This window comes from Engystomops pustulosus, chromosome 1 (genome assembly GCF_040894005.1).
Source record: "Engystomops pustulosus chromosome 1, aEngPut4.maternal, whole genome shotgun sequence".
NCBI lineage: Eukaryota > Metazoa > Chordata > Amphibia > Anura > Leptodactylidae > Engystomops > Engystomops pustulosus.
In genome coordinates, this window is record NC_092411.1 from 148,130,359 (window position 1) to 148,157,609 (window position 27,251).

Consider the following 27,251-nt stretch of genomic DNA (forward strand, 5'->3'; position numbering starts at 1 on the left):
ACAGCATTACAAGATATTACCATATTTTCTAAAAATGTAACCAGTAATAGACATGATGTGTTAGAATTAGAAATAATAACATTATAACAAGTATGATATTGTATGTTTACTTTCGTGCAAGTTTAATAACATCCAGAAAAGCAAACCTTAAAGTTAACCTGTCACCAGGAATGTGATTTGTTGCTGATGACATTAGCCTATGGCATGCTGATTATAAAAATGCCTTTGTCAGCATTCTGAATCATGTCAGTACTTTATATAACTTTAATTCACATTACCTGGCTCTGAGCAGCAGTTCCAGGGAAGGAGGGGGGTCTGCAGCCTGTGTGTGCCTGTATCTCTGTCTCCTCTCCTCCACACATATGCAGCTCCCTCACCCCTCCCCACTTCCTGTCATGTGCATTGACCAGCCAGGGGAGGGACACACAGGCACACACATGACTTACCACATGCTGCTGGTAGGGTGTCAGGTAATGTAGAATAAACTATTATAAACTACTGAAATGATTCCGAATTCTAAAAATGGCACTTATAAAATCAGCATAACATAGGCTATTGAAACCTGTCACCAGCTAAAATGACATTCCTGGTAACAGGTTCCTTTTAAGATCCATCAATCTGCAATATGTTGGTGTATTTAATGCCAGATTTCTGAAAATTGTTTTTAAATGTAACTCTTATTTTAAAACTTTTTCTTTGACTAATGATTTTTTATCCATACTTAGTACAGGGGCATAACTACCAGCAAAGCAGCTGCTATGGGGCCCTTTTGGGATAGGGGCCGTCCAGTTTAGCACACAACATCCTAAACATCCTAATGTAGCAGCAGGACCTTGACTGCTTCTGTATAGAAAGCTGAAGATCATAAAGCCCAGTGGCAGGGTCGCTGTCCTATAGGGGTCCCCTGCCAGTGGACTCCCTAAAAGATTCAGATGCTGCTGACTTACTTCTGAATAAGTCTGTAGCAGCTCCGGTCCCCAGTGTCATCTCTACTTCAGTTTCATATAAGTCTGCACTATGTCCCTACTGTCTCCTCCTCCTGCAATTTGTCCTCTTTTGCTGTAGGGGGAACATCCCTGAGCATACACTCAGCAGAGGCCGAGGAAGGGGGAGGAAGTATTGCTGCATACCACTCCCATTGACATCACTGGCCTATGCTGAGTGAAAGGGAATGTAAGGAGGGTGGGAAAAATGTAAATGTTGCGCTTCATTGGAAAGAGTTTCCATTTTAAAAATTTTTTATGGGGGCCCAGAGTTACGCTACTGACTACAGATACAGATGACACTTTCTGTGATAAAATTTTTACATTTCAGGATTAGCCACTTACTGTAAAAGCAAATTGTGCATCTTTAGTAATATCCCAGTGCCATGGAAAAACTGATGAACGCCGCCGCCTTTGGGAGCCTAATCCTGGCCACCAAAAGTGTCCTTCTTCCTTCCCTGTCCCAAAAGCATCAGAGACATCAAAGGTTGCTAGCTCTTGGAATATCTGTAGCAGTCAAATGATACAATTAAAATGAATTAGTTACATGATTTCTTTTGTGAATTTTGCATACATGATGCCTGATGTGTTTTGGCCTAAATGTCAAAAGCATACATAAAAACAAATATTATGATATCAAGAATTTGGAAAACCCCCCATTAAACTAATTACGGAAAGGCATGCAAGGAAAGAAGAAAATCAAATACTGTTTGAGAGGGTTTTTTTTTTAATAAAATGAAACTATTCTTATGTACTAACCTGTTCAGGAGTAATTTGGAAACCATTACGCAAAAGGTATAAACTCTTATCCACGGTGGAGACACACACACAGCTGCCTCCAGTAGCCTTTACTTTAATATCAATCAAATCACCAGGTTTTGAGTTATTAGAAGAAAGGGCCACAGACACCTTTAATGAAATGGAAATAAATATATGTTAAGTAAACTATGTTGAAATTGTAATATAAATTGTTGATACAAAGAAATTATTATGAAAATGATGGTATCCCAGCAATAATATAGTTGTACAGTGTATACTGTGCAGATGGAGGCAAATACTATGCCTCTGCTTGCCATTATATGTCTATGGGTATGTTCAGCATTCATTTATGTGGGGAGCTTTCTCATGTCAAAAGATCTATCTAAGAGAACTATGTAACAGGGAATTTATTACTCCTATTATTTTAGAGAGTTTTGGAAGCTGTCAAAAAATTCTATATTTATACTTACATTATTGAAAAATTCAGGAGAGCCAATATCTAATAACTAAAACTTCCAAATACAGCACATAAATTAAACGATCATGTCTAACCTAGAAATCTAGCAATTTATGGTAAATATCACCACCAATGTAGATAGTAATACTAATAATTCCTTTATTTAATAATAATAATTCCTTTATTTATATAGCACACACAGATTACACAGCGTTGCATATAGCTTGGCAAATCAGTCCCTGTCCCCAGTGGGGTGGACAATCTAATCAACCTACAAGTATCTTAGATATTTAAGATTCTTAAGAATTAAAGAATTCCATTGAAATTACCTGGTTCTCAAAAGAATTCCATTGAAATTACCTGGTTCTCAAAAGCTGGTTTTATCAAAATTTGGATGCTGTCAGTTACTCCTTCTCCATTTTCCCTTACATAGTAAACCAACAAGTGGCTCAGGGGGGCCATAGTATGGGTTACAGGGAAGTGAATGTGCGTCATCCACACCTCAGAGTCACTAGATGAGAGATCTGTTGGAGATTGAAGAAATAGCAGCTAAAACATTTTTAATGGGCATTTCAAAACAATCCAACAAAATATCATGCCCTGATGACAGAAATGTCAAAAATACAGCAAAGCCTAATGACAGCAAAGGGGAAAAAAAAACAAACTGGTTATGCAAATAGATCAGAAGTAAGGATCTTTTGGAATGTAGACCTTTTTGAAAACCCTTGTGACTGCAAAAGCAGGTCAATCTATTCCATGAATTTGGTGAGAAGGTGTTGAATACTGTCACATTTCAACATATAAAAAAGACATATAATGCATGTTAGCTTTGCAAAAACACATTTCAACACAATTTTGTTACACTTTGGGTTCCCTACAAACCGCATTAATTGCCATATGGTTTTCACTAAGAAAACAAAATACTGTAACCATTTATACATGTGTTTTGTGACAACCATTTTTATGGAATAAGAAATAACATAGAATACTACAATAGTCTATGCATAGAAACTGTTAAAATCTGTCAAAATGCAAAACTATAGACCAGTGATGGCGAACCTATGGCACTAGTGCCAGACGAGGCACTCAGAGCCCTTTCTGTGGGCACTTAGACCATCAGTCCAGGACTGAGTTCACAAAACAGGAACAAATCCATTAAATCTTCCTTCAGTCTTGGCAATTTATGAGATGCAGCGCTCAGCAATATTTTACAGCAACACTTTATTGACTGTTTGGAACTGCTTGAAAATTGAGAAGGTGTTGAAAGAACTGCATTATATCTGGAGGTCCTCCTGCTGGACCCACCATTCTTCCTAAACAAAGAGACACTGGAGAGAAGCTACAATGATAGTCTGAATTTGCCCACCTTCTTTCCACTGTATTGGTGGCCTCAGCCGGCCGATACAATTAAACAAGTGGAAGAACAGGTAGCAATAAGTTACTGCTTAAAATGGCACATCAGGGTAAATAAGTGGGTTTTGGTTGTTGTTTGGGCACTCAGTCTATAAAAGGTTCGCCATCACTGCTATAGACCATTGAAACCTTTGAGTGCACCAATGTACACACATACATAGGTAAGCAAAATTATTTGTCTAAGAAAGCTCAAAACTCATTAAATAACTATGCAAAAATGATAAATTTAAAGAAGATACTGAAAGATTATCAAAGAATAGAAAATTGTATTTTTCATTCCTGGACATTACACATTTTTGTCCAATTAGTCATCTATTTTAGGACTCTCCCAATCATGGTAACATGTTACGCTGTGCTGGAGCACTCCAAAGACACTGGAGATCAAAATTAGACAACAATGTATGCTCACTAGTTTTATGATCAATATTTTTTTTTGTCACAGATCCAGGCACTAATATTTATATATAAATAATATTTGGTGTCCATGGCCTCCTTCCTTCTAAAATCAACTTTTAAAATTTTCTGTGTATGGAAATTATACCTGTTTATTTTATGATCTGCAAGTCAGATACTTACCAGATGGATCTTTTGTGTTATATGTAACTAATGGCCTGCGAGCCGTATCTATGTACAGTGAATGTTTGTATAAAATAGGAGGAGTTACCAGAGTCTTAGTATATTGTGCTGATGGTAGTTCCTTTAAAGAGGACCTTTTATCAACTTCAACCAATTTCTGTGTAATCAATGTCAGTTATTTAGACAGTGATTGCTTGTAAGCTGTGAAGGATGAAAGAAAATTGCATTCTGTGCCAGAAACAGTGGAGTGGTAGATATTAAAGGATGCAAAGCGTTGGCAAGATCGCCACTAGGAATTTTGGGCCCCATCCACACTTTTGTTCCCATCTTACACTATTATGCCCCATCGTATATAAGTGCTTCATAAATTAATTCTCCTATATATAGTTCCCTGGAATGAATTAAAGCAAGTACAGCACCCCCAATTTATTATATACACTGAACTCCCTGAATTGATTACATACAGCGCCGCTAATCCATTAATTATGGGTGTGTTCATATGACTAAGTTTTATATGCCAATGCCCTCAATAGATAGGTAGCCCCTGCACATGCCCCTTGTAGATTGGTAGCCTATGCCCCCCATACATAGGCGGCCCCTGCACATGCCGCTAGTAGATAGGTAGCCCTTCACATGCTCCAAGTAGATAGGTAGCTCCTGCACATGTCTCCCAGTAGATCAGTAGCCCTGACCCTTGCCCCAGTAGATAGGTAGCCTCTGCACATGCCTGCCTGGTTCATTAGTAGCCCCTGAAAATGTCCCCAGTACAGAGAAAGTCACAACACCTGTCCCACCGGTATGTATGCAACACAGAACAAGCCCCCTAGTATATATGTAGCGGAGCACATACCCCCCAGTATATAGTCACAGCACATCCCCCCAGTAGATGGGTAGTTTCCACACATAGGCCCTGCACATGCCCCCAGTATAAAAGGTAGCCCCTCCACATGCGCCCAGTATATACACAGCCCCTGTACATGTCTCCAGTATATAGATAGCCCCAGCACACAAAAATAAATGAACTCCTAACTAACCTTCCCATGTGCCCACAAAGTTCCTCTCCTCCACGGGATTCCTAACAAGTAGCGTGGGCATAGCCAGGTCTGTGTACTCTGCCCCAGCACACACTATGACATCATTTCACATAGTGTATATACGCAGACAGAGAATACTATGACATCGTGTTACGTCACAGTGTCCGCAGGCAGAACACACTATGCCGTCATGTCGCATCAGAGTATGTGCCCGGGCAGAGCAGATGGACCTGGCTCTGCCTGCGTTACTTCTGAGCGATCCCAAGTAGAAGAGGATCTCCCAGAAGGCAAGTCATTGATTTTGTTGGCGTTGCTGGAGGTGATGAAAAGTCATAAACATAGTAACAAAAACATAAATGCAATGAATCAAGAGTTTGCTTTCAGGAAACATACCTGCTCCATTCTCGGAAGTCTCATTGAAACCCTGGTCAAAGGTAACTGAAGATGATCTCTTTGCTCTCTGTAGTGTAAGATTTGCAGATTGTTTTCCAGAAAGCACTAAATTTCCGCGAGATGCCACCTCATAATGCAAAGTGAAATTACATGGACATGTGGACTTCAAAGTGATCAGGGCATCCTCGCCCACCTGCCATCATGAGGGGTGAAACAAGTGACAAGACTCATATTGTATTTTGTTTTCCATTGTGTGCAAAACAGTCAAATAAAAAAGCCATACACCTCTGAGTTTGATTTGTAACGATAAAATGCTCTTTACAATGATTTTTAAAGATGGCAGAATTCAGAAGCTTATAAGAAAACCACTTTGATAATGTTCTTAAACTAAATTTTTGTGTCATCTTTTAGAATATCCACAACTGAAAATTTACTTTGAAAATGTTGAGATTTTTGATTAAAGGGGTATTCTAGTCTGGGCATCACATTCAATTTAATTAATCCGCGATTTATATACATTTCTTTGATAAGATGTTATCATAAAAATGTTACCTTTGTGAAGAGAATTTCTCATAAATGTAGTTATTTGGTCCCTTAAAAACACGACTCTGTCCTTAGAAATTATCTTCACACAGGAACGTTTTTTTTTAAATAACATCCAATTGAAGAAATGTTCACATATGGCAAATGAATTAAATTACATTTAAATGCCCAGATGGGAATACCCCTTTAAACCTGCATTTACAAACATTTAGTCAACAGATTTTCTCAGTGTTTAGATGGCTTTAAAAAAATTGAATGTTGCTGTACATGTTAGTATATGCGAGAAGTCCTATCTGAACACAGACACCATCCTGTTTTCTCTACCTCTCTGCTGCCTTCTAGGTTACTAGTGCTAAAGCCATACACCTACAGACACGATCCTGTTTTCTCTACCTCTCTGCTGTCTTCTAGGTTACTAGTGCTAAATCAGAAGAACCACACATAGGCAGCTAGAGATTGGACCATCTCTTACTGCTGAAAGGACAGTATGATTATTCTTATCACTATACAGGCAGTCCCCGGGTTACATACAAGATAGGGTCTGGAGGTTTGTTCTTAAGTTGAATTTGTATGTAAGTCGAAACTGTATATTTTATAATGGAAGTTCTAGACAATTTTTTTTCTTTTGCCCCAGTGACAATTGGAGTTTCAAAATTTTAGGTGTAATTGGACCAATAATTATCAATAAAGCTTCATTACAGACACCTTACAGCTGATCATTGCAGTCTGGGACTATAGCAAAGCATCCAGAGAGCTTCACCAGAGGTCACAGTGGGCAGAGGGGTCCGTCTGTAACTATGGGTTGTCTGTAAGTCGGGTGTCCTTAAGTAGGGGACCGCCTGTATTTTATATAAATGATCATAAATGTATAGCCAGTTTTCCATCATTATAACTATCTAACCAATAATCATCAGTAGCTGTGAAATCCCCCAGTGAAAGATTTTGTAGTGCAGTCCACAAGTTGCATTATCAGGAAGTAAGAAGGTCAAATAAAGAAATCTGTAGAATTCAGAAAAAATCCCTCAATCTAACTGACAAGATGAGCCCCTGGAATTTTCAGATTGAAAGAAATAATTAAGTTTTACTGAATGGGGCACATGTATCATTGTATTTCTGTTGCCACTTTTCAAAGTTGCCTGCAGCCACCACATTTGTGTGTTCTTATGTATCTCACTCTGGGATACCCAAAAACATGTACAGTACAGACGAAACGTTCAAAGAGTTTTCTGTATTTTCCTAACTATAAAAAACTGTAGATTCACACTGAAGGCATCAAAACTATGAATTTACACATGTGGAATTACAGGCAGTCCCCGGGTTACGTACAAGATAGGGTCCGGAGGTTTGTTCTTAAGTTGAATTTGTATGTAAGTCAAACTGTATATTTTATAATTGTAGATCCAGACAAAAAGAATTTTGGCCCCAGTGACAATTGGAGTTTAAACATTTTTTGCTGTACTGGGATCAAGGATTATCAATAAAGCTTCATTACAGACACCTTACAGCTGATTATTGCAATCTGGGACTATAGTAAAGCATTCAGAAAGCTTCACCAGAGGTCAGAGGGGTCTGTCTGTAACTATGGGTTGTCTGTAAGTCGGGTGTCCTTAAGTAGGGGACCGCCTGTATATACTTAACAAAAAGGTGTGAAACAAATGAAAATATGTAGCCACCTTTTGCTTTGATTACTGCTTTTCACACTCTTGGCATTCTCTTGATAAGCTCAAAGACCTGAAATGGTCTTCCAACAGTCTTAAAAGGAGTTCCCAGAGATGCTTAGCATTTGTTGGCCCTTTTGCCTCCACTCTGCGGTCCAGCTCACCCCAAACCACCAAGATTGGGTTCAGGTCTGGTGACTGTGGAGGCCATGTCATCTGGCGTAGCACCCCATCACTCTACTTCTTGGTCAAATAGCCCTTTACACAGCGTGGAGTTGTTTTTGGGGTCATTGTCCTGTTGAAACATAGATGATGGTCCAACTAAACGCAAACCGAATGGAATAGCATACCACTGCAAGATGCTGTGGTAACCATGCTGGTTCAGTATACGTTCAATTTTGAATAAATCCCCAACAGTGTCACTAGCAAAGCACCCTCACACCATCACATCTCCTCCTCCATGCTTCACGGTGCGTTCCAGGCATGTAAAGTCCATTCATTAACCTTTTTCTGCGTCGCACAAAGACACTGTAGTGGGAACCAAAGATCTTAAATTTGGATTCATCTGACCAAAGCACAGATTCCCACTGGTCCCTTGTGTTCTTTAGCTCAAACAAGTCTCTTCTGCTTGTTGCTTGTCCTTACCAGTTGATCTTAGTTTTTTTTTTACCATGAACTCTGCTGCACAGAGAGATGTAGAGATGTGTCTGCTGCTAGAACTCTGTGTGGCATTGACCTGGTCTCTAATCTGAGCTGCTGAGCTTGCAAATTATTGCTATTGTTTGCATGATGGAAAATGTATTACTCTGTGATACTAACGAGCCGTGCACCTGTGTGACCATGGTCAGATTTCTGTCTACTAGAAGTAAACATAGAAGCTTCCTATAGAATGACAGCAGGCAGAGATCTAGAAAACCGTGAAGAATTGATACAGAACGTTTATCTGAAAATGGTATAAAAATTCATTATACAAACAATAACATGTTGCTGAAATGGGAATTCTGAGGCTGATGAACTTATCCTCTGCAGCAGAAGTGACTCTCGGTCTTCCTTTCCTGGGGTGGTCCTCATATGAGCAAGTTTCTTTGTAGCGCTTAATGGTTTTTGCAAACTGCATTTGGGGATACTCAAAATTTGACCAATTTTTTTGGACTAACTGACCTTCATTTCTAAAAGTAATTATGGCCACTTGTTTTTGTTTACTTAGCTGCTTTTTTCTAGCCATAATACAAATTCTAACAGTCTATTCAGTAAGGCTATCAGCTCTGTATACAACTGACTTATGCACAACACAACCCCATTTATAAGGCAAGAAATCCCAATTACTAAACCTGACAGGGCACAGTTGTTGTGTGAAAACCTTTTCCGGTGACTACCTCTTGAAGCTCATCAAGAGAATGCCAAGAGTGTACAAAGCAGTAATCAAAGCAAAAGGTGGCTACTTTGAAGAATCTAGAATGTAACACACATTTTCAGTTGTTTCACACTTTTTTGTTATGTATATAATTCCAAATACTTCATAGTTTTGATGTCTTCAGTGTGAAGCTACAATTCCTATAGTCAGGAAAATACATAAAACTCTTTGAATGAGAAGGTGTGTCAAAAATGTTTGGTCTGTACTGTATTTTTTTGGTGATGTGATTTGGCACATTTTTTGAGACTTAGGCACATGTATGGAAGTAAGTACGGGCCAGTACTCTGAAGAAGGTACAATTCGAAGAAAACATCTGTCTTGCATCAGACACTCACACCGGTGAACTTCATAACACCCTGGCATAGGGAGCAAACAAAATGTGCGAATACTCCCAAAAAAGGTGCAAAAAATGTGCACAAAGAAATGAAAAAAACAAGTCGAAATAAAGATAAATGTTCTCTGACTTGTAAATACAGATGGACAATGCATATAATGAAAGAGGGATAAAAAAAAATCACCAAGTAATTCTTTAAGTATTTATCAATTTTCAGCTCATAGATAAAATGCTGGCATTTATTAAAAAAAGGCTAAAATGAATGCTCAGGAAAACTGCCCCAGGCTTTAGACATCATAGGCAAAGAAAGGCATATCATAATGCTCATAAAACATTTATTGTAATTATCTGTTAGAACTGTTATCATAGGTGCAATGTTTAGCACTCACACTTTTCTTTGAAATGAGTATTAATAAATAAATTATAGTTTTTCTATAATTTAGTAGTGCTAAATAGCTCTGAAATGCTAGTGTTCTCCTGCAGAGGAAGCCATGATAGCTTTGTACTCCCTGTACTCACCAGCAGCGTTTTTTCTGGAGGCTGAATAAGAAGGTGGCACTTGCTTGGAGAATACCAACTACTTATAGACAGGTAATTTGGCAAATATTGCTCTTCTGTTGATTTTCCATCAATGACTGTAACTTTAGACTGGGAGGAGGTGGAGTAGGATAAGAAGAAATTAAATCGAAATATTAATTTATTTGTTGGGTCTTACTTGCCAATAAAAAATTAATGTTTCTGCATTATACTTACCTCAAGCCATACATACTGAGCTGCTGTTGGAATAGATGGTATTTGAAACTCAACTAGACCATTTTGAGATACAAGCTCACTGGTAAACACGTTATCTTTTGGAGTAAGTTCAGCTTTGATTCGTACAGTCACTCCATCTGCAGGACTTCCATCTGGATATGTAACTTCAACCTAACCATCAGAAGGATTTATTTTTTATTATTTTTTACATTCACATACATCAATGATAAAAATAATTAATAGGTCAGGTAGACATTATTTTGATTTACCAGAAAGACAATGCTTAAAATGTAATCAAATACTATATTCATAACTTACTTTTCCTTGGTAAGGGAGGCCTGGTTTGAACTGTTTCCGTGTATCTTTGGTATATTTGATATCAATCAGTTGCTTTTGCACTGGTGTAGTGTCATCAAAAGTGACCTGTTTACTCCCATCCACAGCTGTTACAGTCGCCCAAATATTCACTGTCCCACGAAAATGCTCTGAAAAGTCAACTGGCATCATATCCTTGGCACAGATGTCAAACATTGCTGAGCCATAGATCTGCAGATTGTAAAACATAACATTGGTATCTACAGGGTTACATATATATGTGTAATTATGGTATGAACAATAATTTCATTGTTTATCTTCGCTCTGAATCTATTCTAACAATCGAAAACACAATTCTAAACATTTCAATAGTGAACTTAACCTGTATTTCCATTGTAAAGAATAGATGGAAAATGTAAAAGCAAATATTCAAACTATCCAAGATTTCAAAGATATTATATTATTTATTTCCCACTTAAAAAGTTCTGAGGGAATTAAGCCTTTAAAGGATCCTTGTCAGGTCAATAAAATAATCTAGCTGCACATACTAAAGGAAGCAGCTCCCTAGCCCTCCCCCAGTTATAGCACTGTTACATTTCTAGCTTTATCAGAATATACCAAAAAGCTATGAAACACTGAGGTACGTGGACCTAGCTTCCTGCTGTCCAGCTTATTCAGCCAGCGGCCCTCTCTTTTCAGCATCTCTTGGGGGCTGCCACTGCCACACCAGATCCCTGTGGTGCCAGGCTTGATGCTGCAATCACCGCCTCATCAGACCAAACACCCCCCTCATTAATATGCCGGACGGTCGGAAGATAGGTAATGTCGAAACGGAGCATTTCGTAGCTAATCATTGTCTTCTGAAAAAGCTAGAAATGTAACATTGCTATTACTGGGGAGGGCTAGGGAGCTGCTTCCTTCAGTGTGTGCAGCTAGATTGCTTGATTGACCTGACAGGGTCTCTTTTAATCACCAAATTGGTATTTTGGTTCTCTCCCACTTTATCTTTAATGTGGTAGGTAGTTTAGAATGAACCTAAATTTTACTTCAGTCTGGCACATAAAAATGTAGTGAGGACATCATTGATTTGGTAGTTTACGTAACTGTTTTAATCCCTGGCCCACCCATTTACCTGTAAACAAGTTAATATCTACGTAGGAAGTCTGTAAGAGTTGAAGGTTTAACAATAAAATTACCCAAAACAAAATAGTCAAGCAATCTAGCATCACTTGTCTCCAGTACTGGTAAAATAAACCAAGTAAGAACATGATGTAGAGCTGTCATTTATAACATGTTCAATGTTAGAAATCTGCAAGAACCTGTTTGATAGAATTATACAATGTCTTACCTCCATGGATTTAAGCACCTGGTGTCCAATTTCATGTCTGTAATACCCAGCACCCATCACAGTCATATTGATTGTTACCAATCCTCTCACAGGCTTCCCAAATGTATATCTAGAATATGAGATTTTTTTTAATACAACCCTGAAGAAGCCACTTTTGGCTTAGTCATATTATTCCGGTTGACATTGATTTGAATGAGTTTTTATGGATGTAGCTACATTTATATTAACAGTAGAAAGATGATTCTCTTCAGATATTTTATTACCAATACTGTCACTTACTGTACCTTGCCAGGACTTTTCCTTTTTCACAAACATTTATATCCCGAATAAAGGATGGAGGATTTATAAGCAGCTCAAACTTTGGAAGCACTGAAAAAATATTTAAAATGCAACTTTATTTGTATGCATATAACTATGCATATGACATACAGTCATCTAAAATGATTAATGAACACATACTGGGTTTCTTTATTGTACTTTTATTATTTCTATAGCCCGAAAAATAAATAGGATATAACAGTTTAAGATAATGAACTTTGTCTACTTGGTCTGAATCACAGTTATTTGAGAGTTAGACTCAAGGTCAGGGTATAGATTCAAGGCTGCTCTTGTAAGTAACAGTCCCTGTTCAAAGGGGTTTGATCAATCTGAACTGATGCATATTATATCAAATGATTTAGCTTCCATAGGGATACAAGCCAGTCAATACTCTAGGCTACATGCACTCCCCCAACAGTCATGTGCTGTGTGAGGTTACCCTCTCCTACTGTTGCAACTCTTCTTACTATAGCAATTTTCACTCACCATACTTCTGTACAGAAAATGACTTGTTAAACACATGGCCTTGAGTTTCTGCAAAAATCAGCCACTCCCCAAACACAGGTTGATCAGATAGAGGAAAACTCATGTTGATAACACCTGTAAAATATAATAAAATATAAACATGAAAACAAAATGTATAATATTAACCCTTTCTAGACTCAAGGACACGGCCCCCTCTGTCAAATCTGCCCTGTATCACTATAAGTGGTTTTAACTTTGGAACGCTTTAAAATATCCACGGGATTTTTACATTGTTTTCTCGTGACGCACCGTACTTCAAATTAGTTTAAAACATTTTAAAAAAATGGATATTTGGCCAAATTTTCAAACGATTCGCCATTTTCCAAGGTTTTCTACTTTTGAAGCAGATTTTTTGGGCCATTTACCATACCATAAAAATAATATGTTATTTTTATTCTATGGTTTACCACAATTACGGCGATACCACATTTATATGGCTTTTTAATTTTTTTCCTAATTTTACTAAAATAAAAGCTAATTTGGAGAAGCATAAGGTTTTTATTTTTTAGCTGAAAAATCTGGTTAAAGGCGTATTTTGTGCAAAGTTGTTCTTTTTAGCGGCCTTATTTTGGGGCGCATAACATTTTTGGACCACTTTTAACAGCAGTTTTTTTAAGAGTATAAATAAACAAGGATCGTTTTCTGAAACTTTTTTTATTTTTTTTACAATTTTTTTTATAAAACTTTTTTATTTTTTTTACAATTTTTTTTACAGTGCGGGTCCAATAATAATTCTGTTATGTTACACAGATTGTTACGGATGCAGCAATACCGAATATGTGTTTTTTTTGGTGTATTTGTGTTTTTTTATATGTTATTAAAGGGAACCTACCATCCCGATTCTACCTATAAAGGTAGAAGGGGTGGTAGGTGGATGGATGGGACATGAGGATAGCCCTTTTTTGGGCTAATCCTCACGTCCCGGGTGTCTTTTACAAAACTTTATTACATCTATATGCAAATTTTTTTATGTGGCTACTGGGGCGTGGAGTAGCCGGACATTAGGCTACTAGTCGCGGTTACTCCACGCCCCAGTAGCCGCGTTACTCCACCTACCAGGAAATCTTCGGCGCGCAGCTCCTGGTAGCTGCGTGCCCTCGTCCGAGTCCCCCGGCTACTGCGCGTGTGCAGTAGTTCCGGCCCCGGAGCCACGGCCGCGCAGCCAAAGGCCTGCGTTCTGCACATGCGCAGAACGCAGGGGACCCAGATGAGGGCGCGCAGCTACCAGGAGCTGCGCGCTGAAGATTATCTGGTAGGCAGAGTAACGCGGCTACTGGGGCGTGGAGTAGCCACGACTAGTAGCCTAATGTCCGGCTACTCCACGCCCCAGTAGCCGCATAAAAAAATTTCCATATAGATGTAATAAAGTTTTGTAAAAGACGCCCGGGACGTGAGGATTAGCCCAAAAAAGGGCTATTCTCACATCCCATCCATCCACCTACCACCCCTTCTACCTTTATAGGTAGAATTGGGGTGGTAGGTGCCCTTTAAGTGTTTGTAGGGGAATGTATTATTATAGGGGCTTATGTTTTCTTTATTAATTTTTCTTTATTTTAAAAATGTTTTCAATTGTTTTTGTACCTTATTCAAACTTGGATTTGAAACAGTGATGCTCTGATCGTTGGTAAAGTCCAAGACACTGCACTGCAATACTAATATATTACTAAGCAGTGTAAACTGTCTGAGTAGATGCATGTGCACAGTTTACATCAGGCAGCCACAGGGCACTCGGCAGACCTCGGGCTGCTCTGCAGTGGATCAGATACCCACGGCACCAGTGCCTCCTTTAAATAAAATGTCCAGCACTGCCCCTTTCATAATAAAATAATAAACTTAGTACTCGCTTCCAGCGCTCACCCTCCTCTCCTCCTCTTCTAGCTTTGCTCGTCTTCTAAACTTAGCTCCGGCAGTGCTTACACAGGCACGTGCATCTGCACAGAGAGCATGGATGTGCCTCTGCCTGCACTGCTTGGGAGTTGGAAGATGTGAGAAGAAGACAAGCCTAGGGAGAAGAGGATCCCTTGGGTGAGTGCCAGAGGTGAGTACTCATTTTTTTTTATATATTCAATTGTAAGCCGAGTGGGACAAAAATTGTGCTGAAAAACTTTGCTTATACTAGAGTATATATGGTACGTCGTTGTTGTTTGTTTTAATAAAATTTTAATAAATATGTTTCTCTAATCTATTTTGATACCAGCTATTTAACTCACCACAGCAGATTGGATTTAGATGCATCCACTGAATAATCCTAGATCCACGTGCATCCTGAAATCAGAAAGCACAAATTTATTTAAAACCTGAGACAACCTACCATGAAAGAAGAATAGTGAAAAAATCAGGTGGCACTTTATACATGTAGACCTATATGTAGTTTACAAATAATAAGTCACAGGATGGAATAATTATTTTTCACTTGCTTGGTCACTGTAAATTATTCCAACAACATAGGTCAACGGACCAATTAAATTAATTTAATGTGTCTGAAGAAGGGCGCATTCCACCGAAACGCCACAGGACACAGCTCACCTCCAGTCTCGTCTGGTGTAATGTCTCTGCCCATTATCCATTGTGAGTTGATATACTTAACTATTGGAAGACTGCGATACTTTTCAAAGAAAATGGATTAAAAAGCTATTTATCAATTCTGTGTTTCCTATAGTGTATGACTCGGAATGGACTGTGGATTGGTATGAAAAATTGTAAAATTAGAAAGAAGTAAAATAATTTTTGTATTATATGATATTTTTCACTAAAGGATATGAAAAGTCAATTGCTTGCATGGTGATTTGTTTTTGGTTGTATACTGATGATTTTGGAGGGAGGTGGGGAACTCTGAATCCATGCAATGCTTATATATTTAGACTTTCACATATACCCAAGATTTTGACTGAATTGGTCTGTAGTGGAATCCTGTTGACTCAGCTTACCAAAACTTTGTTTTTTTCTTCTAATTATTACAGTGACAATCTTTGACCTGACCTTCTGACCTTGTTTCCTGCTACAATCCTTGACCTGATACCAGCTGTCTGTTGCCAAAGTTAGAACCATTTGATCATGTTTTCAATTAGACCTTTGACCCAAATACCTGACAGTGTATGGGGGTCTGTCCTTAGAAAGTCCTTATAACTTGTGAAGATTAAGGCGAATCGAGTAAGAGTGGAATCTAAGCACCACTTCAAAAGTCCTTCAAAAGAAGGTTTATTTAACCATTGTACACAGATAGGCAACATGTCAGTTCCACAGCAGGATCTTTATAAAAGGGAATTCTCAAGCCTTTTGCGAATGACTTTGTTGTGTACTTGATATGTTGAATTGGTTAATCAAGTCTAAGGACATGAATCATAGTATGCCCTGTTGTAAGCTGAGTACCCAGTACAGTATAGGGGTTCAACTCATTTTACCATTTGCATCCCCATCTGTTTGATTTTTAGGTTGAAAAGGGAGATAACACCCAAGTACAAACTGAGCTAAGTATACAACTGATAGTAAGGGTGATATACACTCACCGGCCACTTTATTAGGTACACCATGCTAGTAACGGGTTGGACCCCCTTTTGCCTTCAGAACTGCCTCAATTCTTCGTGGCATAGATTCAACAAGGTGCTGGAAGCATTCCTCAGAGATTTTGGTCCATATTGACATGATGGCATCACACAGTTGCCGCAGATTTGTCGGCTGCACATCCATGATGCGAATCTCCCGTTCCACCACATCCCAAAGATGCTCTATTGGATTGAGATCTGGTGACTGTGGAGGCCATTTGAGTACAGTGAACTCATTGTCATGTTCAAGAAACCAGTCTGAGATGATTCCAGCTTTATGACATGGCGCATTATCCTGCTGAAAGTAGCCATCAGATGTTGGGTACATTGTGGTCATAGGGATGGACATGGTCAGCAACAATACTCAGGTAGGCTGTAGCGTTGCAACGATGCTCAATTGGTACCAAGGGGCCCAAAGAGTGCCAAGAAAATATTCCCCACACCATGACACCTCCACCACCAGCCTGAACTGTTGATACAAGGCAGGATGGATCCATGCTTTCATGTTGTTGACGCCAAATTCTGACCCTACCATCCGAATGTCGCAGCAGAAATTGAGACTCATCAGACCAGGCAACGTTTTTCCAATCTTCTACTGTCCAATTTCGATGAGCTTGTGCAAATTGTAGCCTCAGTTTCCTGTTCTTAGCTGAAAGGAGTGGCACCCGGTGTGGTCTTCTGCTGCTGTAGCCCATCTGCCTCAAAGTTCAACGTACTGTGCGTTCAGAGATGCTCTTCTGCCTACCTTGGTTGTAACGGGTGGCGATTTGAGTCACTGTTGCCTTTCTATCAGCTCGAACCAGTCTGCCCATTCTCCTTTGACCTCTGGCATCAACAAGGCATTTCCGCCCACAGAACTGCCGCTCACTGGATGTTTTTTCTTTTTCGGACCATTCTCTGTAAACCCTAGAGATGGTTGTGCGTGAAAATCCCAGTAGATCAGCAGTTTCTGAAATACTCAGACCAGCCCTTCTGGCACCAACAATCATGCCACGTTCAAAGGCACTCAAATCACCTTTCTTCCCCATACTGATGCTCGGTTTGAACTGCAGGAGATTGTCTTGACCATGTCTACATGCCTAAATGCACTGAGTTGCCACCATGTGATTGGCTGATTAGAAATTAAGTGTTAACGAGCAGTTGGACAGGTGTACCTAATAAAGTGGCCAGTGAGTGTAGACTTATGCTGTGAGATTTCTAGATGATAGGGGCAGCATAAGATGAGCTCTGTAGTAATTTATTGGAGAAGGTAATAATGGAAAATTTGAGTGTTGCGGAATATCTCACAAGTAGAAGAGTCACAAAGAATCTGCAGTTATAAGGATGGAGAATGACACAATCATTTTTATTTTTTAGAAAGCCAATCAAGAGAGCAGAAGAAATTTGGGAAGTGAGGTAAGCAAAGCTTGCAAATGTTTAGACAGTCAAAAGATTGTACTCTAGTCAACCAAATATAATAGTGTTACTATTTTGATGGGTCATAACTCACCATTATATAAGCTTCAACCTAAAACAAAAAAAAGGAATAAGTATGAGAAAAAAGTGATTTTTTAAATCAATAAAACTAGGTAATATGAATAAACATCAATGTAAGTGGCTACAGTGCTAAAAAGTTGAACCAAATTTTGCAAACCTATGACATCCCTTCTCTAGTCAAGCTAGAAGGGGTTGGCCAGGATTTACTCTTCATGGGCTATTTTCACGATATGCCATCATGTTAATGGTGGGTGCTGACACCTGGTCCCCACACCTATCAGTAGTTTGGTGCCATGTAAGCACAGGGACACAATGCCAGAAGCATTTTGCTTAGTGTCCCTGTTGAAACTTCCATGGTCACTATAGCCAGGGCTTCAATTCACTATCAAAAGGAGCTGTCGGCTCTCTGTCCCTGAATTTAAGGGCTCAGAAGAGCCTAGCTGCAAGAGGGGCCAGGCGTTGAAGTGATAAGTTATATCCTAAGGATAGGCCATCAATACAAAATCTTTATGGCAATGATATATATTATTGTATATTTATATATTATTATCTATTATAATGCAAATAGAGTGCCCGGTATGAAAATACCATTGGAGGCATGGGTGGGATTTGGGGTCATCATAAGCAAATACTCTTTCTGCTTGATTTTAGAACCTTAGCAACATTGTTACCTTTTCTTTTGCTGGGCGCAAATCAGGTGTAACCATGTACATATTGATGAGCACTAAAGACAGGTATTAAAGGAAGACTGTGGGTTAATACACCATTACTGAGGAAATATTATGGCAGAATACATACATACATTTCTTACCTTGCTGTTTGGGTTTATACACTGGTTTATCAGTCTGTATAAATAAGGATAAACCTCTGCTGTCCACAGTAATGGTTGTGGAGTTGTGGAAAATGAAACTGCCATCATCTAAATGACAATTTCCCCAAACTTTTAGATGAGCTTGTCCTCTCAGTCCTGGTGGAACCTGTGAGAGGGAGAAAAACAATCACTGTAGGAAGAAGAGCAGTCAAACAGAACATTACTAAATAAAATACCAATGTACAGAATAGTGAAGTTTGATGGAAAAAGATACTATAATAGTAATTTTATATAAAAAAGAAAAATCTACTAAACATGACTATTCATTCTAAATGCAGCAAACTATAAAAGTCGTGATAAAACATTTTTTTTTAAATAATTTGTCTCTGATGAAGTCAGGGGCCTACCAATGTAGGACCTTCATGAATTTAGAATGTTCCAGTGGAATACTAAACAGTTAATGCAATAAACATAACATCTTCTGAATTTTAGAAATGGGTGGCAAATGGGTTAATTTAAATTCAATATGTAATCCTAGGAAGTGAACAAAAATGTTTAAAAGTGAAGCTGACAGGCATCCATTCCATTTCTTAAATGACGAATATGTGTTTAAGGCGTCCCCTTGCTTACACTTATTCCCTCATGGCTCTTTTCCTGCCAAATGGATGCATTAGTGGCGCCTTTTCCTCTGTTCTCTAACTCTTTATAGAGGAGGGATTGCATAATAAAAAAGTAAATGCAATGGAAAATTTGGGCCATTTAAATGTTCATGTTTTAGTGAAATAATTATCTTTCTAAAGTTGTGTGCTAATGCATTAAACGTTATTGGGTTTTTTAATTTAAAGTTTTCTCGTACTGGTAAAGTGTGGGCTTCCAAAGCAGAGTTCCCTTTTTTAATTCTTCTCTTAATAGATAATCAGTTAAAGGAAAATATTTTAGAAAATCTCCATTAACACAGAAAGTAAAAATTGAACTGTGATTAGTCTCTTAGTTACTCGAATATGACACTCACCTTGATTTTAACTGTGCCTTTATCTAAGAAAAAGAAAATATTGATTAAATTGTGAGTATTGTGAACTACTATAGATTAGTTTTCAGCAAAAAATACATAAAATAATTCTTATTTTTTACGAGAAATGATGTACCAAAATGAGAGACATGATTCTTTTGCAGTAAGTTGAGTTCTGGGATCAGTTAAAATGTATACAATTAATTTGTGCAAAAGTCTAATCTGATCAATCTACTATTTTAGCTGGAACATTCCAGGTGAATAGATTATACCTGGAGCATTCTCGGTGAGCTGCGGCTCTCAAACAGCTGATGGGGCCACTCCCTCCCTCACATGCAGTGCTGTGGTCGGGCCGGGCAAATAACTTCCTGCTCCCTGTTTATAGGCTTCCTGCACCACCTTCCCTCCCTTATGCTTTGATATGATAAACTAATCTTATTTTATGGATGCAGAGTGGAGGGATCACAGTGCCCCAGCAGCCCTTTCTCCCCTGCAGATTCCTGGATAGACCCACTGGTCCTGTATACTGCAGTGTACACAGAGCTGCTCTACCAAAACAGGAGGCCACACCTACACAGAATAGCACTGGGCAGCATGGAGGAAGAAGACGAGCTGAGGGGAACTTCTGAGTGGTGGAAGTGTGTAGGGCAGCAAATACTTGTGTGTTGTAAATGGGGTGGCTTGTGTGTGTTGTAAATGGAGGAACCTTGTGTGTGTTGTAAATAGGGGAGGTGTGTGTGTTGTAAATGGGGGAGGCTTGTGTGTGTTGTAAGTGGAGGAGGCAAGGCTTGTGTGTGTTAGTTGGGGAGAGGAGGCTTGTGCGTGTTAGTTGGGGAGAGGAGGCTTATGTGTGTTGAGAGTTGGGGAGGGGAGGCTTATGTGTGTTGTGAGTTGGGGAGGGGAGGCTAATGTGTGTTGTGAGTTGGGGAGGCTTATGTGTGTTGTGAGTTGGGGAGGGGAGGCTTATGTGTGTTGTGAGTTGGGGAGGGGAGGCTTATGTGTGTTGTGAGTTGGGGAGGGGAGGCTTGTATGTGTTGTGAGTTGGGGAGGGGAGGCTTATGTGTGTTGTGAGTTGGGGAGAAGAGGCTTATGTGTGTTGTGAGTTGGGGAGGGGAGGCTTATGTGTGTTGTGAGTTGGGGAGGGGAGGCTTGTGTGTGTTGTGAGTTGGGGAGGCTTATGTGTGTTGTGAGTTGGGGAGGGGAGGCTTATATGTGTTGTGAGTTGGGGAGGCTTATGTGTGTTGTGAGTTGGGGAGGGGAGGCTTATGTGTGTTGTGAGTTGGGGAGGGGAGGCTTGTGTGTTGCGAGTTGGGGGAGGAAGCTTGTGTGTGTGTTGCGTGTAAGGGAGCGGAGACTTGTGTGTTGTCAATGTGGAAGGGGAGAGTGTAAAACCTGTTCAATAAATGGGATTCAACCATCATTACATGGCTGCAGAATGACATAAAACAGACAAGAGCTGCTACAGAACCTCATGAGACACACCTAAGCTGGTGAAGATACCCCTGAAAAACCTAAACTGCTGCCACATCTCATAAGACACTTCGCGCCGAAACCAGCCACACAGCCTTCAACACCGGGAACACCGTCCTGTGTTTACCCTGAACCCCGGCGATCCTGTGTTCACCCTGAACACCGGGAACACCGTCCTGTGTTTACCCTGAACCCTGGCGCTCAAGCAATTATCACGGACCTGAGGAAGGGGGTAGACCACCCCCGAAACGCGTAGTCCTTTTTATCCTCTAAATAAATAATATCTTGCACTCCACTACCGTGTCGGATACAACTCAATTGGGGCAGCGCGTCTTATACCAACCCGGTTTTTTCAAACCTTTACATCCCTGTGATTCCCTATCCGGCACTACCACTGTACCGGACCCCGGGAAGACGCAGCACACCCTAGCCACAGCTACCGGAGAACAAAAAGTATCTACTCTAGACGCATAAGACACAAGGTGTCTTCAGGTGAGCAGATACTCTCTAATACCTCATCTCACTTATAAGTGACCTATTGCACTAGGGGCGCCGCCCGTGTCTCGTTCTATTTTACATCTCATAAGAAACAACTAAACTGCTGCATACCCTCATAAGGCATGCCTGAGCTGTTGCAGAACCTCATAAGACATGCCTGAGCTGCTGTAGAAACCTTATTAGACACATCTGAACTACTGCAGAACCTCATTAGACACATCTCAGCTGCTGCAGATCATCACAACACACACCTCAGCTGCTAAGGAACCTCATCAGTACACACATCAACAAATGTAATCCCTTGCTTTTCTGCACCTATCCCTACCAATTCTACCAATTGCTATGACTTACTTATCATTGCCTATGGTTGGTTGACTCTGCCTACTTTTGATGGCCCCTGTTCATGCGACTTATATTTTCATCACATTTTGGGATAAAGGCAGGGCCATATTAACCACTAGGCACTTAGGGTCTGTATCTAGGAAATCTAGTTAAAAATGGATCATCCTCAGAAGAAGTATTTTTTCCCCCATTTATTTGTTTTATTTTTATTTTATACATGGGAGTGGGAGAATGTCTTCTTTTAAATGAATCTGAAATTGAGTTTCTAGGTGCCATGGATCCAGAGATATTGAGTTTTAAAGTGAGATATTAGGTGAGATTTTTATTTATAAAAATCACTCCCGACGGCATTTTAACAGTTAATATCTCCGTTTTCCTGACACTTTTTAGATTCAGCACAAATTTAGATTCATATAAAAGAGGAGACTCTCTTCTTTCATAGAGAAAAAGAAGTGAGGTTCTATGTGTCACAGAGCCAGAGATACAGCCCCCTGAAGTCCCCCCCCCCCCCCTCCAAATTCTTAGTCTGCAGCTACAGGGAGAATTGTGAGAATACTGGACACAGGAGCTGCTGCACCTCACAGATAATGGAAATATTCACTTTATAGGTTACTACATTTTGATAAGGGATAATACAAACTAATATTCATGCTTTTAACCCTCTCCTAACCAGAACTATCGAAGAACACACTTTCTCTCTTATTGCCTTTTATTTCATGATAGTTTTTTTTGCGAAAATTAACTGATACAATTAACATTCGATCCTTTTTGCCTAATGTCGCTATAATAAATTAACACCGCAACCCAGAACATGTCCTTATATGTAACACCAAACACACACATGTTCTGGAATAAAGTTTTTATTTCACACCATCCTTACCATTTCACACCTATGTTATGAAGTTATGAAGCGCAGAGGGTTCTGTTATTGTGCTACTAATACAATGGCACAATCTCATTAGCTTGGTTTGGATATACAGTTATTTATTTGGGTTACCATTGTGTAAGGGAGGATACAATGATAGATCTGTGTGAAGCTCAGTGCAATTTTCAGCAAAAATAGTTTGATATCCCCTGCGGATTTAACGTTCCCTTTGCTGTATATTTTGGTGAATATACACATGTGGGGTATCTAGTTATCTATCTCATATAATGTGATTATTTATATATCTCACTTTTTCTCTATCTATTTTTCAATCAATCTTCTATTTCTCTTCTACTGTATTTATCTACTGTATATGTACTCTACTTTATAGTTCTGCATCTAGAAATCTCTATCATCTTTCATACTGAATTGGGGGGACAATTCGAATTGTGTACTTTATACATCATTATTGCTCGGCCAATATCTATAACAAACACCAGAAAAGATAGATGCATATACTGGACCAATGTACAAATGTAAATTTTATTAATCAAAGCAAGACAAGACAAAAAGTACAATAAAAACACTAAAAGGGTACAACAATAATATGTACCCAGCTCTTACGGGTCCAAGAACGACCCAAACCCCCCTGATTCAAAACTGCCCACCAATACAATATATTGGAGTATCAAAAACTTGCACAGTAGAGTAGACAGATACATAAAAACCTGTGGTGAACAAATGTGAGTGAAGGTATAGAATACCTGCCCTACTGATACAATAACCAGCTAAATCAACCGCATGAGAACAAGTGTTCAGGGTAATGGAGGTGGACAGAGAGCCAGAAGGGTGGAGAACCCCGCGCGTATCGTCACTGCAGGGTGACTTCCTCAGGGGTAAGTGAGGATATCGGCCAATATCATTATAATTACTCAGAAACAAAAACATCATAATTGTCAAGTACAAACAGGCACTTAGTGGGGGGGGGGGGGGGGGTCCAGACAGCACAAGCTGTTAATATGGGACATATGCATGCAAAAACTGCACAAAATAGAGGGTTTGTGTGCAGATAAAAAATTCATTTTTATAGTAGGAAAAGAAATACAGTTACTGGAGCATCTTTCAGTTTAACACACTGTTATGGAGACCTTTTGTGAAATACAATGTTGTGGGGGTACTTGTAGTTGATACACAATGTTATGGAGGCACCTTTGGCGCGCTGGCCCTTTAAATTTCAGAACTCTGGCACGCACCGGAGCAAGGAGACCGACGGTGGAATGTGGACAGGTAAGCAGGACAGCACAGTTAGGCACACTGGTGCCCCTGTGACCCGGGATATGGGCACTTGTAATAATATGCACAGAATATCTGTAGTTGGTTTAACTCTTGGCTATCTATATCCCAAGCAGCTTTTCAATCATGTCAGTGTAATAGTCTTCCCTCAGCTCTGATCACATGTAAGTCTACAGCTCTCACAGTACTCTTCAAAGCCATTTCCATTAGCAAGCAAGGAAGAAGAAAGTGCTTACTACTGGCCATGCTGCCAACAGTGTGAGAGAATGCCTCAGTATGAACAATATATCAATGCTAAATGATCTTAATCCTCCAAGAGGAATGTGGACGTTAATGTACACTCTGCACCCCATCTTGAAATGTAGATGGTTTTGCTAATTTATTAAACAAGAAACCCCAAAATATCACATGGTCAAGTATTCAGACCCTTTGTTCAGTATTGAGTACTCTGGAAGAGGTTTCCATTCAGGATATTTCTATATTTGGCCGCATTCATCTATCCGTCAATTGCAACCTGTTGTCCTGTCCCTTCCCCAAAGCATGATGCTGCTGCCACCACCATGTTTCACTGTTAGGATTGTATGTGGTGGGTGATAAGCAGTGCCTGTTTTTTTTTCCACACATATCACTTAAGACCAAAAAGTTAAATCTTCAAAAGCTCAATGTCTCTGAGAATGTGTTTTTTTTGCAAACTGTATGTGGTTTTCAAATGTCTTGCACTGTGGAGAGGCTTCCATCGGCACACTCTGCCATAAAGCCCCGACTGATGGGGGGCTGTAGTGATAGTTAACTTTATGAAACTTTCTCTCATCTCCCTAATGCACCTCTGGAGCTCAGCCACAGTGATCTTAAGGTACTTCTCTAAACACAGCTGGACTCCAATGAAGGAGTAGAACCATCTCAAGGACGATCAGAAGGAAATGGACAGCATGAAAGTTAAATATGAGTGTCAGTGGAAAGGCTCTGAGTACGTATGACCTTGTACTATTTCAATAAATATAATATAATGTTTAATAAATTAGCAAAATATCTATATTTATTTTCTGTCAAGGTGGAGAGTGTACATTAATGAGAACTTGTTTGATTGCCAATTGGCTGGAATCAAACAAAATAAATATTCAAAAGTAGACTGAATACTTTTACATGTGCGCACAATTTACATGTGACAAATGCAACACATGTCATTTAATCCTACAAGACCTTTAAGCTCTACGATTGGTTCTGGGAAATAAAAGTGGCAGGGACAAGACTGCTGCACTGGCACAGGTACATGTAAAAAATGAATAAGTCTATTATACGTCTGCTCCGGGGGTCTCCACTATAAAAAGTCCGCTCCAGGGGTCTGCTCTGGGGATCTCCTATATTATCGATCTGCATTGGGATCTCCACTATAATACATCTGCCCCAGAGGTCTGCACTGGGGATCTCCTATAACACTGATGGCAAACCCTTAAGTGGCCAAGTGCCCAAACTGCAACCCAAAACCAGCCTTATTTATCGCAAGGTGCCAACCACAAATTAAAGCAGTAACTTATTGGACCCAGTTCTTCAACAACTTTCGATCATATTGGCCTCCTAAGGACAAGATGGAAAATTTGCATAATTTTAGCTTCTTTCCAGTGTCCCTCTGTACACAGAGAATCATGGGACCAGCAGAAGGTCCTCCAAAGATAATTCATCCCTGTCTACTCATTCTCCCTCTTCCCACAGTCCTGAGTAGCGAAGTAAGTATCACTTTAATTTATGATGGAAAGCAGCATCTTTTAAGTTACTTGGAACTGCAGGAAGATTCTTTGAGTCCTGTCTGGTGTGTTGGGGCGATGGCCCGGGTGCCCACAGAAAGGGCTCTGAGTGTCGCCTTTGGCACCCGTGCCATAGGTTCGCCACCACTGTCCTATAATATAGATCTGCATTGGGGTCTCATCTTTTAAACTTTTGCTCTAGTGTGTGTGTGTGTGGGGGGGGGGGTCTTCAGAATTATTATCATCTGGTTTGTGCACTGCATTTCCACTTTGTTTTGGGGGTTTGTATTAGTTATTGTAAAAATGTAGTATTTGGTTTCTGGGGAGTCATTCGTGGTGTGGTTTTTGCTGCATCTGGGGTTCTGGTTACCAGTGTGGTTGAGTAGTATGACAATGTGACCTTTGGACCAATAAAGATTGTGCATTGCTCTGCTCTAGAACTATAATCTACAGTATGACTAAAGTTTTGCCATAATGTTCACTGGAAGTCTGAGACACACCTGCCTTTCCACTGGTTCAGGCAAGTAGCATATATAGCGGACTTCTATTACAGCATAAAAAGATTATAAAAGTTCATATTACTAAACCAACAGAGGAGATGAAGTATCATAGTATATAAGGCTGGAAAAAGACGCAAGTCCATCAAGTCCAACCCTTAAGAATTAAATAAATGTTTTATCCCCATAACCCGTGATATTTTTGCTCTCCAGAAAGGCATCCAGGCCTCTCTTGAACATGTACACAGAGTCAGCCATAACAACCTCCTGCGGCAGAGAGTTCCACAGTCTCACTGCTCTTACAGTAAAGAACCTTTGTCTATGTTGATGGTAAAATCGCCTCTCCTATAGGCGTAGAGGATGCCCCCTTGTCCTGGTCACAGGCCTAGGTATAAAAAGATCTTTGGAGAGATCCTTGTACTGTCCGTTCAGGTATTTGTACATTGTATTGAGGTCTCCCCTCAGTTGTCTTTTTTCTAAACTGAATAATCCCAAATTTTTTATTCTGTCAGTGTATTCTAGTTCCCCCATTCCCCTAATAATCCTGGTTGCTCTCCTCTGCACCCGTTCCAGCTCTACTATGTGCTTTTTATACACTGGTGCCAAAAACTGTACACAATATTCCATGTGTGGTCTGACCATGGATTTGTATAAGGGCAAAACTATGTCTTTATCATGAGAATCTATTCCTCTCTTGATACATCCCATTATTTTATTTGCTTTAGCAGCAGCCGCCTGACTCTGGTCTCTAAAATTAAGTTTACCATCCACCAATACCCCCAAGTCCTTTTCAGCTTCAGTTTTACTAAGTAATTGACCGTTTAGAACATAAAGTATCCTAAGGTTAATAAAAAACTCTGAGGCAAAACAAGCTTTTTACTAT

The 27,251-nt window shown here is 39.6% G+C and overlaps 1 protein-coding gene across 1 annotated transcript in view; it reads right to left on the reverse strand.

Annotated features, from left to right (window-relative positions):
- The window catches only part of CPAMD8 (C3 and PZP like alpha-2-macroglobulin domain containing 8), a 102,931-nt gene that overhangs the window by 51,711 nt on the left and 23,969 nt on the right, over nt 1-27,251 (reverse strand). The window contains exons 3-17 of the mRNA XM_072156629.1: nt 19,665-19,687; nt 18,653-18,818; nt 18,513-18,565; nt 17,855-17,872; nt 15,034-15,088; nt 12,785-12,898; nt 12,265-12,349; nt 11,981-12,089; nt 10,636-10,863; nt 10,318-10,488; nt 10,084-10,212; nt 5,616-5,808; nt 2,560-2,723; nt 1,743-1,892; nt 1,329-1,490 (exon numbers count right to left, since the gene is read on the reverse strand). Coding sequence (XP_072012730.1) covers nt 1,329-1,490; nt 1,743-1,892; nt 2,560-2,723; nt 5,616-5,808; nt 10,084-10,212; nt 10,318-10,488; nt 10,636-10,863; nt 11,981-12,089; nt 12,265-12,349; nt 12,785-12,898; nt 15,034-15,088; nt 17,855-17,872; nt 18,513-18,565; nt 18,653-18,818; nt 19,665-19,687 — 1,820 coding nt within the window. The remainder of the gene's footprint in view (nt 1-1,328; nt 1,491-1,742; nt 1,893-2,559; nt 2,724-5,615; nt 5,809-10,083; nt 10,213-10,317; nt 10,489-10,635; nt 10,864-11,980; nt 12,090-12,264; nt 12,350-12,784; nt 12,899-15,033; nt 15,089-17,854; nt 17,873-18,512; nt 18,566-18,652; nt 18,819-19,664; nt 19,688-27,251) is intronic.